Below are 15094 nucleotides of genomic sequence, written 5' to 3' on the forward strand. Positions count from 1 at the left end.
TTACAGATTAAGAAAGAATAGCTTTATTTTCATAACAGTATGAGTTTAAATGATGCTTGGGACGTTAGAAACATGGGTTCTGCCGAGAGCCTGGAGAGTGGCACGGTCTTCAGGGCCTCTCCGGTTACAGTCGCAGCCTTCCTGTCGTTTGAAGAAAGCGGAGGGAGTGGGGCAAACACACAGAACTTGAGAGTTCTCCTGTGAATTACACAATACACCAACTATGATGTGGAGTTCTGCTCTGGAGATTATTCCAACCTGCTTTCTCTCTCTTCTCTCTCTCTCTCTCTTTCTCTCTCTCGCTCTCCTGCCATCCAGTTTTCTGTTCTTTGCAGTCATCCTGCTCTCATCAGCTTGGAGAAGAGTTTACAATGTGATAAGGAGCAGACATGATCTCAGTCATGCCTGCTCAGATCAATAGCAGTTTGGTCTGCTGTAATGGTTACTGTGAGCTCTGATGTAGTCATGTGTCTGCTTTTTACACAACACGATTACACTTCTGGACTAACATACTGTATATAGTATACGACTGGAAGCTTCTCAGTCATTCTTCATAATTTTCCTTCTCATAACAGAAATGTTGAACTGTTTTTACTCTATCACACACTGTTAGATTAGTTTCCATGCACTACATAGAAAGCGTCGTTTGTTCCTAGCACTTAATGAGACAGCAAGATAGAGGTGTTGTTCAGTGTTTGAGGAACTCACTCCATCTGTCATGTTACACCCAACAACATGGAGACTTCAAGCCTTTCACCAACTATATGCCTGTGTATATCGGATATAGCTTGGGTATTTGCTTCTCAGACATTGTTTCAAAGGTTGCATTTCGTTGTCATGTTGCTGAATTTCTTAATTTCTTGTTCAGGACCGCAGTATCAGCATCACTGACCTAGATGTAGCTAAATGCTTTAGAGACAGTGTGAAGTGGAAAATCGGACAATTTTTTTTTGCAGTGTGACGTATTTTTGCAAGAAATGTTGTAAGGTGTAACGCTGTTTTTATCCATCAAGATTCGATTGGATTGGAAACACAGAGTCTAGATGTAGACTCGGTAATACAGTGATTCATAGAGGCTTGCTCACATCCTGCAACACTGTTGCTAGTTGTAATCGCTGCAACTAGAAAACATGCTGACTCCACAGTTTCTGGTTGATGAAAACTGAGTGTGGGGAGGTGAAACATGACATGGGTCTTTTTTTTTATATTGCAGTGCTATTGAATGCCTGATTTTGTCTGTCTTTGATGTTTTTTGTTTATTTTAACATATGTGCCTGAATCATGTACACTGTATGGCCAATAATGTATGGACACCTGACCTTCACACCCTTATATGCTTGTTGAACATCCCATTCCAGATTTAGTCTCCTTTTGCTGTTGTAATAACCTCCACTCTTCTGGGAAGGCTTTCCAATAGATTTTGGAGCGTGGTTGTGAGGATTTATCCATTCAGCCACAAGAGCATTAGTGAGATCAAGCACTGATGTTGGGCGAGGAGGCCTGGGGTGCAGTCGGTGTTCCAGTTCATCCTAAAGGTGTTCAGTGGGGTTGTGGTCAGTGATCTGTGCAGGACACTCGAGTTCTTTGACACCAACCTTGGCACATCATGTCTTCATGGATCTCGCTTTGTGCACGGGATCATTGACATGCTGGAACATGTTTGGACTCGACCCCTTAGTTCCAGTGAAGGGGAGTTGTAATGCTACTACATACAAAGACATCCTATACAATTGTGTTTCCAACTTTGTGGCAACAGTTTGGGGAAGAACCACATATGGGTGTGAAGGTCAGGTGTCCACAAACCTTTGGCCAATAGTGTATCTGCACTACTGCAATAACATACTTCTCACAGAAGAAAAACGAATGTCAGCACAGACATCACTTTATTGTTCTATTAGATTGCGAGCAGAGTCTCTGCTAGCGAGGGAGAAAAAGCAGTCACGCAATGGGATGTGACTAAAACAGAAACATGTGTGGGCAAAAAAGTGTTTCACCCCATTTTTCTGGAATAGCACCACCATCAAATGAGACTTTCACTGGAAGAAGCCTGGCAAATGAAGGGAAATGACATCATTAAAAGGGGGCCCATAATTGGTATCTTAGATTTCCCAGCAGTAGACTTTGGCTACAGACTCACTTTTGTGTGCTTCACAGCTGTTCCTTTTAAATGAACTTTTGTAACCAAGCCCTGATAATGAAAGCTAGGGAGATTTGTATAACTCACTCTGTTTGCTGCTGGACAATTAGACACATCTCGTATATAAAATAGTGAGACGTGAGAGTCTTTGTTTCCCTGTTAGGTTGTTGTCATGGTCCATTTAGATGAAAACATTGCGTTATTTTGCATTTGTGATGCTAATATAGTTTGTCTCTTATTTATATCCTCCCACTCGAGGAAGACGTGGTGACAGTATTAAACGTATTTGATGTTAATAACATGCTGTATGCGTTACAAAGGATAATGCATGCATTTCCATTTAAATTCTTTTTGATATTGGCTGTTGGGTGGATTTGTGTCGAGGTGTTACAGAGACGATTGGATCCCTTAGCACTCAGACAGACTTTCTGCTTTTATTGGGTTAAATTATCAGGGTCAGTGGTAGACAGGAGTTCAGGGAGGAGCAAATTACATTTGAGTCTGCTGAACTGAATCATTTATGTGGGGTTGATCTCATCTCAAGTCTCCTTTCCTTCATTTTGTTCACACTCGCTCACACTTAATGGATTATGAGCTAAAAATTTAGCAACAACGATCAGAATACAAAAATCGACCTCTTACCCTTACACAAGTCTCATTTCCAGAGTGTCTTTTTTGTATGTTGTGTATTATTAGATCATAAATTCATTAGTTAGCCCACAGGGCAAGTGGAAGCTCCAGTGTACTTACCCAGTCTCATGTTTTTCAGTTACCCAGAAACCTAATTAACCAGGCTAAAATGGTAGCTAATGTAATTTTACCCCAAAATATGACAAACTAGTTAGCCGAGTGCATTAATAAAAATGAATGCATACTCGGATCCTGTGATTCTATGTAGCCGTAGTCCTCATTCTATCCTGATAATATCTATATCATGTTTGCGCCCTGAAAAGTGCAGCAATAAGTTTGCTTAACATTTTGGCTATGAGCTCTGTCATTCTGTCTTTGCTAAAAACATTATTCAGTCAGAGTCTGGCCATGTCTTTATTTTGTGTCGACAGGTTATTAACAGAGTTATGTGACAGTCATATGATTTGTAAAGTTTGTTAGTCATTTGTAAAAGCCAATTTATTCAACTAATAAAAATCATTCCTGCTGATGGCCAGAATGTGGCCTTGGTTGATGTGGGTAGTTTATCAGGTAGTGGGATTTGGGAATGTGTAATATGAGCTAGTAGTTTGTTGTGCCACAAGAACATATATGAATCAACTGTTTGTTTGCTGAGTTTGTTCCTATGTGTCAAATAAAAGTGCTTTGCAAACGTCAGTGGGGGAAAAAGGGGGGAAAAATCAGCAGCAAAATCTGATAGCCCAGATATACATCCCTGGATTGCCTTTGTGTCTTATTGAATATGTATGTCCATCCAAAAATATAATATTCTGTATATACTATATATATTAACATTAATTCAATAGATTGATAGACTTAATATAATGATATAGACACATTTGATTCAGCTATAATAAAGTATGCTTTAAAGAATGCCTAAAGTTTTCATTTCTTTAAAAAAAAAAAAAAATCCAAAAATGCTATTATGTTTGAGCAACCATGCATGCGTTATACCAAATTGCCATCACTAGCTTTTCCTGCACGCTTGCCATGCAGTTTGTCTTCTGGTTCCCACTCCCTGGAAAATCGGACTGATGAAAGCCACCAGTTATTTTTATTTTCTGCTGTGCAAAATGATGTAATATGGGCTGTAATATATATTTTATGTGTTTTAATATATACACTTGTGCGGCTACTCTAACATGAGTATTGTTGCAGTATGATTATGCTCAAAGTGTAACACACACTCAGTGACATGCTATCACTCTCACTTACCATCTGAGAATACAATATGTAGGTCTATCTCTTCAAGGACAGAGATCACAATGAAATGGCACCGATGCGTAACATGGTCGTGTTTCTGGAACAGGTGGTAGAGCGAATCATCCCCAGTGTTTCCCCTGCTTTCAGTCTGTCACTTCGTCATCTGTCTGGCACTGCTCAGGGTCATGCTGCTTCATTAACACTAAAGTTGGCACTCTCTCTAGAAATTAGGTAATGCATGTTTTGAAGCATGATTCTACAGAGCACACTTGTCTTTTACTCTTTAGCAGATACCAGGGGTCTTCAGTTGTTTATATAAAGGGCCATTGTAGCCTCAGGCTTTCATTCCTAATAAATCCTTTCCTTGTGGTAGGTCCTAAAACCTGGCACCTGGCAGCACACAGAGCTAATTCACTGCCAAAATAATGCAACCTTGAATTCTCTCTGTAATGAATAGGAGTTCACACTTTGCACATAAAAGTACTGCTTAAGAGCATTGCTTAGGTTTTTACTGGATTCGTCAGCACTTTATATTTGGGTTGGGATTCAAGTTGAATATCAGTCTATCCTAAAAGTTGGGGTGCCAACATTTACAGTTTAGCCATAACATTTGATTGTTGACTCCTTGCACATGAAAACTATGCGTTTCTACTTTTTGAGCTAAAGCAGCAGTCAGAACAAATACTAATAATATATTTGATATGCAGAAAAATTTGTGGACACCCGATGATCGCACTCATATGTGCTTTTTGATCATCCCATTCCAGATTTAGTCCTCCTTTGCTGTTATAATAACTTCCACTCTTTTGGGAAGACTTTCCACTAGATTTTGGAGCATGGCTGTGGGAATTTGCTCATTCAGCCATAAGAGCATTAGTGAGATCAGATACTGATGTTAGGCGAGGAGGCCTGGGGTGCAGTCCAGAGGCGGATTAATGCCTAGGCTGTAGCCTAGAGGCCCACAGTGATCAGGGGGCCTCTGTTCAATGGTTTTACTTATATATTTTTAAACTGTCTTATCAAATCCCACGCATGTATTCGATTGATCCATAATTATTATTTCTATAGGAGTAATTAATAGTGTTACTGGATGGAGGTTTTAAAATAACAGGCAATTGACGAACACGCTGTGTGCATAACGGGTTCATTTTAATTGCCCTGCGTTAACTTCAATTGTAACCTCATTAACCTACAAACAACAGATACAGGGCCGTAACAACCACAGACATTGAGGGACACATCCCCCTCAATAATCAGATATGGCCAAATTGTCCCCCCTAATATTTTAAAAGTTTAAAAAGTTGCATTTTTAGGATGTCTGCCTCGGCAGTCTAGCAGCGCCAAGAATCTTGAAATCCCTAAGTCTAGGGGCCTGTGTAGACCTTAATCTGCCCCTGGTGCAGTCACTGTTCCAGTTCATCCTAAAGGTGTTCAGTGGGGTTGAGGTCAGGGCTTTGTGCAAACCGTACAGAGTCTTCATGGACCTGGCTTTGTGCACAGGGGCATTGTCATGCTGGAACAGGTTTGGGGTTCTTAGTTCTTAGGAAAAGCCAGTTGGAAGGGAAAAGGATGCGTGATGTGGAAGATGCATTGTTTTATAAGGTGAGGTTGTTTTTTAGTTGGCTCAGATTGCCATGCTGAAAAATTTAACAATTGGTTTACTTTGATAATTATGACGTGCTTCTGTTAAGGTCATATTGGGAAAAGTGTCACACAAAATCCAATTTGTTGTTAATTGTAAATATAATATGTCGGATTGCCTGCGCACATTATGGTGAGTCACAAGAACTAGAAAACATACATTCGTTCATCTTCAGTAACCGCTTCATCCCGCAGCAGTCCGGAGCCTATCAAGGGACAAACACAAATTCACACACTCATGTCCATATAGGGACAACTTAGCACCACCTACATGCATGTTTATAGAAGGTGGGAGGAAACTGAAAGAACCCAGAGGAAACCCACACTGCACTGACAGTAACTCAAGCTTGGGATCAAACCGGGGACCCTGATGCTGTGAGGTGGTATCATTTTAGATGTAAAACTGTAAAAAAATATATATATTTTACATATGAGGACTGAAAAGGCTTAGCAATGAAAAAACCTTAATTTAAATAGGAAATATTTTATTCCTATGATTGCTATTGTTAATTCTTCAGCACTCTCTTCTTTGTGCTGTGTAAATAATTATTATTGGTACAGAGTCAGAATTTCTCAGCAGCTCATGTTCAGGGGCTTCAAACACTTGGCAGGCTGCAGAGTATGGATGTGAGTATAGAGAACTGTTTATTCTACAGAGACCTAAGCATGTAATATACTGACCCAATTAAGACAGCGCAGGATTATGTGTGTGTTTTTTTATACTTCGGTGCATTGCAAGAGCTTTTAAGAAATAACGAAGGAAACCAAATTATATATATTTAATATATTTATTTTCCCTGTGCTGAATCTGTGTGCATGTGGACATGTGTACTTATTACTTTTGGTAATGGGACCAGCGTATTAAACTGTTTCCCCTGTTTTTTTTTTTTTTTTTTACAAGATAGCTTCTAAATATAGCGTAATGGGCTGAAAATCTTACTGAATAATTACTGAATAAAGTGGGAGGATTGCTTCAGACACATAAGTAATGTCGGCTGCTTCTGACTCACACAGCTGTCTGGTTTGAATCTGGAGTCGTGTAGTGATCTCTCTGACAGATTGCAGTTACAGTTCACAGTGGGTCATAAGCATATTTTTGAAAATTGAATTGAGCTGTTTTTAGGATGTTTTTAAATCGCACTCTGAATCCAATTGCGCATTTGGATATGCACAAATTGTGCCATTACTTGAAGCTACAGTGCATATGATTTTTTTAAAAAGTTTCTTTGTTAGGTGTTTGAGTCAGGAGAGAAAAAAAACATTGTATGATGTGATGTTTCATGTGTGCTGTGAGTCACCTTGACAATCCTGCAAGTGTCAGTAATTTACAGTCATTGATGCGTCAGGGCTCTGGGGTCGGAATTGGCGGGAAATTATTACACCTATACCATACGTCAGCTTAGATATGTCCAAGTACATGGGAGCCAGCAGCCAATCAGAGAAGAGTAAGAGAATAGAGAATGTGTGTCACAGAGTGAGAGTCAATATAATACTTAAACAAGAAAATAGATTCTGGAGTCTTAGCTTTTTTCTTGCTGAACATTTTATTTGTTCTCTAATTTGATGGAAAGCCAGTGAATGATATTCAACTGATTTGATCCTCTTTGTAGAGTTTGTATCATTACCTAGTTGTGAAATTGTGTTTGTGTGTTTCACTATTTCTCTGTTTTCATGTAAGAGTGAGCCATTTGGGGCATCTTCTCACCTCAGTTTGTATATTTATTGCTCTGTTTTAGCTTAGTTTTAACACTATCTGTGTCAAATGCTTTTAACAGGTTGGAGAACAAAATACATAATAGATAAAGCAACCAGAGCAGATTTTGTACACTGCAGTTTAGATACTTAGCTAGAGTTAATGTGCTAGTTCATGACTATTGGCTGCATAGATGTGCGAAGCTGTATCCAATGCAGATAGAAGTGAAACAACACAGCTGTGAGATTACAGAGGTTTTGCACTTTTCCCCCTGGTACGCAGTAACTGTGAGAGTCACACTGATGTGCACAGTAAAGTTTTTTAATTCTTATAATGCTGCTGATATTGAGAAAATGTAGGCAGGTAATTATATCTTCAGAGTTGTAAACATTTGGACCGTATTCCAGACTGCATACTACCATACTAAATAGTCTATCATAAATGTGGTTTGGGACACAGTCCTAAATTCTATCTGAATGCGTATTGATTGCTCTTGCAGCCATTAGATTAATCAGCACAGTGGACAAGGTTACAGCACAACCGATAATACAAAATGTTCTTCCACAATAGCTTGCAATAGCATTTTTCTACCAGAGAGGGCACAATTCCAAATTCTTACATCAAGCAGCTGTGGAATAGATTTGGATACTACGAATTGGGTACTTACTATTTTGCTGTGATCTACAACAGAGCGACTATTCATGACCCGTGCTTTTATGCAACACCAGTCTTCTATCCTAGCTGCCAAGCTCTAACACCCACTTTCGAATAGGAGAGTCCGTTCTTTCCTTCATTACGAAAGCACCTCACCTTTCCTCTGCATCCTCCCCAGAAAGGCCCATTTCATTAGCACACATCTGCTACTGAATACACTGCCAGTCTTTATTCCAATGCCCTTGCGTACGTTGTAAAGCCTTTACTAATGGAAATGTTAGAACATTTAGGAATATAAACCAAGCAAACTGATACTGCTCTTAGGAACTACATTTCAAAGCCTTATTTTAATTATTGAAACTTAGTTTTCTGGCTCAAGTGTCTTCCAAGAAACTAGATGTGAGGGATTGTGACCTGTGTAATCATTGTAGTTATTATTTAAATAATGAATTAAAACTAACAATGGGCAGTGCTACGAAAGCCTTCTGCACTGAATCTAGTTGATTTTACCAATGCTAAAATAAAGTTGGATCAAATATGCTTTACCAGTTAAGATCATTTTCAAGTGATTGAACCTGAAAAAATAAATAGTGCATAAATTGTAAGTTGGCACATTCTACACCGCATTTCCATAAAGAAGGTTCTTTTGTTTGTTGGGCATGGAAAAAGTCTTAAACTGATTTATTTTGCATCATGGGACTCTAAATCCCAAACGTTCTTCTGTTTATTTTTTACCATACTCCAGTTGTTCATAAAAAGCATTTTATAGGCTGCTACCTGTTAGTAGACTTAGGGTTACTTTTTTAATGACTAGGCCCATACATGTTTGTTATTAAAGGGATTTGTGCTGCATCCACACATCCATAAAATTAATTACACAGCTTCATTGGGACAAAAAAAAAATCTACGATTTCGAAAATATATAATTTGGCTGATGACTGGACCAGATGCATTGTGAAGGTAATTCTAGTCTTTAAAACAGAAGTCACCATTATGATTCCACAAGTAGACATTATGTTTGCCTTGCTTTGCCTTGCTATTTGTCGATCTAACATCTTATGGAACTTATTTAGAATGTTAATCCAAATCTTTTCGGCTCAAAATAAAATATCTGACTAGTAGATCATCTTTGAGGATTGAAACCAAGAAAGGGCAGTTCTCAAATCAGATTGTTCTTACATAGATTAAAATTCCTTGGCCTTAGTTTTAGTTAATATTGTGCCAGTATGCTTAAATTTTTTTAAATGTTCTTGTTAAGCACTAATATAACTTTTCTATTTATATTTTGTCTTCTTTAGACTGGTCTTTGTTGGACTCCAGCACAACAAAGCAATCTCTGATGGAAGTGCCACATGATACAGCTTCACCCACCACCTTATTATACACTTCCTTCAAAGCCTTGGGACAGTCCAGTGACATCCATAGGACATTCTCTATCTTGCCTAACACTGAATCACCCAAAGCCTCAGAGTATTACTACGGTCACGTCATCGACACTGTATATGGCTCAGCGTCCATGCAACCTCCAAGCTATATCCCCAATCCAGGGCCTCTCTCTGGCCCTGCACTACATTCAGGCACCCAGCTCTCACAGACGTCACCAAATTTACCTTCAACTGGGCTGGATTCTTCTACAGAACCACCATTTCAACCACCTGAATTACAAGCAGAAAGAATTAGCAATAGTGACACTATGTCTGGAAACCAGGAAGAACTTTCTAATCATTTAGTCCCTAGTCATGATTTAAATATCCAAAATGATGCTATCCTAGATGATCATCAGTTATATCCAAGTCATGCCATTTTTGGAAACTCTCGTGTGACAACATCTTTCGCAGAGCCAACTATGGGTCCACCAGAGGTCTTCTTCCCAACCAACACTGTGGATGGGGACTATGGTTCTGGTTCTGGTGATTACTTGGAAACGATGTCCTACATGGGATCTGAGGGAGATGACTATTCGTTGGTCACCAGTTTTCCCTCTGACATGTATGACTTTGAGGACTCAAACTCGGAATCCTATGATACATCATTTCCTACAAGGGTAATGATTCCTTTGTCCACAAGACACTTCTCTCCCAGTCCCTCCACAACTGTCCCTGATAGACATGTTACCACAAATCTTAACATGGCCTTCAGTATCACTCAAAATTCAACCAGTACTCTCCAAGTAACCAATAGAGAAATGTCAATTTCTCCAAGCGGAATGACCACCAGAACCCCGACCTTAACCAGTATTCCCAACAGTCTGACCCATATATCATTTTCCAGCACTATGTACTTGGGTGTCCAAGTAAATCCTACAGCAGTGCATTCCAGTGCCTCCTTACATCCGAGCAACATAGTCAGTGAGACTTTAGAGTCATATTCTAACTGGCCTGACGTTACCATTGAGCCCAGTGATGTTCTTCTGCCTGATATGAATAGTCTGGAGTACTACAACATTCAACTCAAAAAGAGTAATGAAAGCTTAAAAGAGCAACGGGGCAAACAGACCACTTCCAAATATTTCTCCCTCCCTCTGTCAGTAAGCAGTACCAGCACCTACACTGTTCCTCCCAATCACATGTTAACAGTAATGTATGGAGAGGACATGCAGCCCATGGACAACAACTCCTGGTCTGAAGAATCTTCTGCAGACATCTCAGGATTTGATTTGTCCAACACTACTATCTTGGATTTGTCAGACATAAGACCTAGTCTAATGAATGGTATATTTCCATCATCAGCATTAACTCGATCCATGGACTTTTCAACTTCCCTGTGGGATCTGGCCACAACTGCTGACTGGATTAGCACAGACTCTGTCTCCTCTGCCGTAGCCAGCAGCACCTCCCTGTCAGTGTTTTTCCCACCCTCTGATTCAGAGGAATCAGATGTCCTGTTTCCGACTTCCACAAACATCGACTGGTCTGTCAGCTCTACTCTGCCAGAAACCTCACTCCCTACTTCTTCGCTCAGCAGTAATGTGTTCACCCAGACAAATAATGCCTCTGCAGTGCCCACTGAGTCAACCCTCAACAGCACCTCTGCCCTGTCTGTGACCGAGATGGCTGACCAAGGTTTCACAGGAGCAGAGAGCCCTTTCACTGAAGTTACAGATGATGGAATGACAACCATCAGCATGCCAGCAGTCTCTACTACTTCAGTATTATACAATGAGACAACTGTGACTTCCCCGGGCCCAACAACTGAGGTGTTTAATACTACAACTTTGCCTACAACCCCTTCAGTGACAACCCAGACTTCTACTCTTCAGACTACCACTGTCCGAGAGTACCTCTGCAACATTACCAAACCTGATACCTACTTAGTGCGAGTCGGTAAGTTCGTTTTTTCTTTTATTTTCTGCTTTCTTTTCAGGGTTAATCTTCTTTTAATATGCATATTTGCAGATTGAACAAATGATGTATTGTTTGATTAGAGACTACAACATTACTAGAAGTTGTTTGAATAGAGAAGAAAAGAGAACAGACTCCTGGAATGATGTCTTGCGTATCTCCTGCAGGTTTTCCACTAGGCTCCACCTCTGGTTATGCCAAAGCAAAAGTCAGAGAGATCCTCAAAGCTGAATTCAATCGATCGGTTGAACTGCAGGTGAACTTTAATGTTCTTGAACATGTATGAGTCTTTTTGGGTAAATTTTCTTTTTTGATAAATTGTCTTTTTGGGTAAATTTTCTTTTTAACATTTTCTCTTGCTAATTAGAAGAGCGCCATATTAGCTGTCATGGTAGTGATTAATTTGACTTGTGAATTCATAAACCTCAGTCTTGTGAGCCTATGGAAAAGAAGTGGGAGGGACTGTACTGCCTCTTTGGTCAGTAAAAATATTATTATATTTTATTATATTATAATTAAAACATTATTATAAAGTAGCAGTCACACAGGCCTCGTTGTTTTCCTACGGTTGCTTACTTGCACATCTGACCAAAACATTAGCCGACTTGTCCACTGACATACGCTAAGATTTTGTGGTAAAATTTGGTCTTGTTTTCTCTCCCTGCCAGGATTTTATTGTTATCATTGTTGGCACTTCTGTGGAATTATTGTTATTAAGAAATAGAATATATTTCCAAATTGCTCAGACTAAGTTTTTAATGATTTCTCTTTTAGTTTTACAATAATAATAATACAATAATCTGTTATTGAGTCTGATGGTTGTGTAACATTTGTAAGCATTTATGATAAAAGCTGGCAAACTGTTGTATAATGACTTCCCTCAAGCTTCGTGTCGGCTTTCAAAAGTCAATCCGGAAATACACTGCTCTTCCTGTCTCATTTTATCTGTTTATTTCATATAATGAAACAATGCGGAGATAGGCTTAATAGAGTGAAATCCTTCTCTGAATATAAGCACACAGATTAGAGAGCTTCAGATACTCATTTCCTTGTAGCTCTTTGAATAAGAAAAAAAAACAGCTCAACTTACATGTTGATGTTTGTATTTCCACCCATAGTAATCTCTCATGGGGAGGTTGTTTGGTGAAATGATGATATGTGTGTGTTAACGTTGGATTCGCTTTAAATTTGAATCTTGTTTTATTTGTGTGTATATGTGTGTGTGTGTATAGGTGGTGAAATCCCCTCCAGACTTTGTGTTTCGGGCTGTGTCTGGTCCTGTTGTCTACACAGCCATATCAGTTATGAATGCTCTGAGACGGTTTACATACACGTCTGACACCATTCTCAGTGTTTCCCCAATCAGTCCTGTACCCGGCCTACAGTACCACGTCCACTCTGGTAGAGACAACCACATCACCCATTCACATCCATTTAACTGTTCTATGCAAGTGTTTTATATTTGTATTGCTGTCATAACTAAAATCTTTGTATTTGTTGAGGTAGAGTGAAGTGAAATCTAAAAATAAGAGGAAGTTTAGTATCTGATGCCATGTTGTGTACTCCTTCTTTGCAGTGCTTCAGTTTGTGCCCATTCACATAGACATGCATGTGTGCACATTCATCGAACACATTGAAAGAGGCCTGATTTACGCTTTCGCCGAAGTACGCCGTCGCTTAAAGGAGTCTACTGACTTTACTGTACATGTAAGAATCACTTCCACGTTTTGGATTCTCTTTTGTCTGATTTGACATGTATGTCTCTACTTATTTTGTAGCTGTTTTTCTGTAAATAAGCTAGTTTGTGTTACATGGTGAGACAAGACAGTCATACTGATTATAAATGTTAGAGACTGCAGTGCAAGTTGCTTAGAAAGGTTTTCTACAACACCAATGACTCAGCTCTGAACTCATCTAGTCTTTTTGATTTGCTCACCATACTTTTATACTCTTTAGCAAATGGACCATTTGTCACTTTCAATTCATGGTGTATGATTAAATCCATCTCAGAAATATGTTAGGGTTTTATCGTGGAGCTGTATTGACATGTACCAGCAGTGTACCAGACATGCTGTTTTTCTTTCACTGATTGCCGCTGTGCTTGCTGATTGGAAGCAATTTCTATAGATTGCTTCCTGTGCACAGAAATGACATCACTCTCAGCCAGTTGCTTTGATTGGATTTAGGGAGAAGAGCATGCACTACTCAACCCCACAGTTGTCAAGGCAACTAAATGAATGAGTGAAATTTGCTGCGTAGGGGACTGGGACTGTTACACAGCTCTTGGTTTTGACACATTAACACACTTGAGCTTTGACTGATGTTCTCATACACACCTCATCCCCATTTTAATTCAATTTTAGAATAGATTATAATTAGATTATAAAAATACTGAGACAGTCCTTCTGTCTGAGTCCATAATCAGTTTATTAATTAGAATTTAATTCATGTTTGTCAGGTTTTGCTTGAGACATTAACATCATTAATGTGCTCTTATAGATGTGCTCTTATTTCCATATGGAGTGAACTGACAAGATCTTAAACATTTCAGATATTGAACATCACCATGAGGTCTGTGGCACCAACACAGACGCAGCTTAATGGGCCGGTGGACATCACCTTTGTGGTACGTGATGCTCGAGGGTACATACTAGGGTCAGAGGTCAGTAGTCACCTGAGACGTCTCAGTGTGGTGGAGTTTAGCTACTACCTGGGATACCCTGTTCAGCAGATCGCAGAACGTGAGTTAAATTTGCAAGCATCATCCATCAACAATAACTGCAGCCATTTAATGTATTGATTACTGTATGATGGTGATGAATGATGGTGTAATTTCTTTTGTCAACAGCATTTCACTACCCTGAGCTGAACACTACACACTTGCTACGCTCTTCATGGGTGAGGACAGGTAACGTATGCTCAGCTTGTCTCAGTTTATTTAGCTAAATAGTTATTTCTCCAGTCACAAGGCTTGTCCAGAATTAAGCACATAGATTGCCACTCTAAAAGTAATATTATGATAATATTTACACAGGGAAAGTTATTCAGACTTGCACCTGCTTAAGTCAATTTTCTGGGTGCACCATTCAGATTACGCCAAATATCTGCATGTAGTTACCATTACACTTCCATGGTTGGTAGACTGGTCTTGAACAAAAGATGGGTTTTTCAATAGCATCCTAAACCACTGCCTTTAAACACAAGCACTTTGCCTTTAAGCCCAAAAAATGAGGGATAGAAAATGTGGACTGAAGACGGAAATATAATTTTTTCCTTTGATGCAAAATGTAATATGGTGTAACATAAAAGCAAGAGGCAGTATATATATATATAAAAAAAAACTAATAAGATGAAATATAAATAAAAAGACAGTATTGAAATAAACATTTAATAGAAGGCTAGTAAATTGCCAATATATTGCTGTATGGATAGTCCTAATTGTAATTCACACATTAATCACTGCAAATTTAGTTTAATTTAACGATATGTCATCCACTATTATAAAATGGTTTATAAAACAGCACTTGGTCCAGCACATTTTATTATTTTGCAGTTATATTTTTGCACATCACACACGAACGTGAAGCCATGAGATACTAAATCAAGGTTATGAAATGAAGTAATGTGTGTGCAGGATATACACTATTTTATCACGCTTTTAATTCACTGTTTTGAGCTGTCAAATTAATGCATTCTCCTGTAAAGAAATTGTGCCCATGATTTGAAGAATAAGCTAACAAAGTACTCATCTGCTAT

General features: G+C 39.0%; 1 protein-coding gene across 4 annotated transcripts in view; it reads left to right on the top strand.

Annotated features, from left to right (window-relative positions):
- The window catches only part of si:ch211-1e14.1 (UPF0606 protein KIAA1549), a 47929-nt gene that overhangs the window by 12696 nt on the left and 20139 nt on the right, over positions 1-15094 (top strand). For all 4 annotated transcript variants that reach the window (XM_026927449.3, XM_053235057.1, XM_053235058.1 and 1 more), the window contains exons 3-8: positions 9296-11320; positions 11506-11594; positions 12571-12739; positions 12915-13045; positions 13890-14079; positions 14187-14246. In XM_026927449.3, coding sequence (XP_026783250.3) covers positions 9296-11320; positions 11506-11594; positions 12571-12739; positions 12915-13045; positions 13890-14079; positions 14187-14246 — 2664 coding nt within the window. The remainder of the gene's footprint in view (positions 1-9295; positions 11321-11505; positions 11595-12570; positions 12740-12914; positions 13046-13889; positions 14080-14186; positions 14247-15094) is intronic.

The sequence above is a fragment of the Pangasianodon hypophthalmus genome, chromosome 6, assembly GCF_027358585.1.
Source record: "Pangasianodon hypophthalmus isolate fPanHyp1 chromosome 6, fPanHyp1.pri, whole genome shotgun sequence".
Lineage (NCBI taxonomy): Eukaryota > Metazoa > Chordata > Actinopteri > Siluriformes > Pangasiidae > Pangasianodon > Pangasianodon hypophthalmus.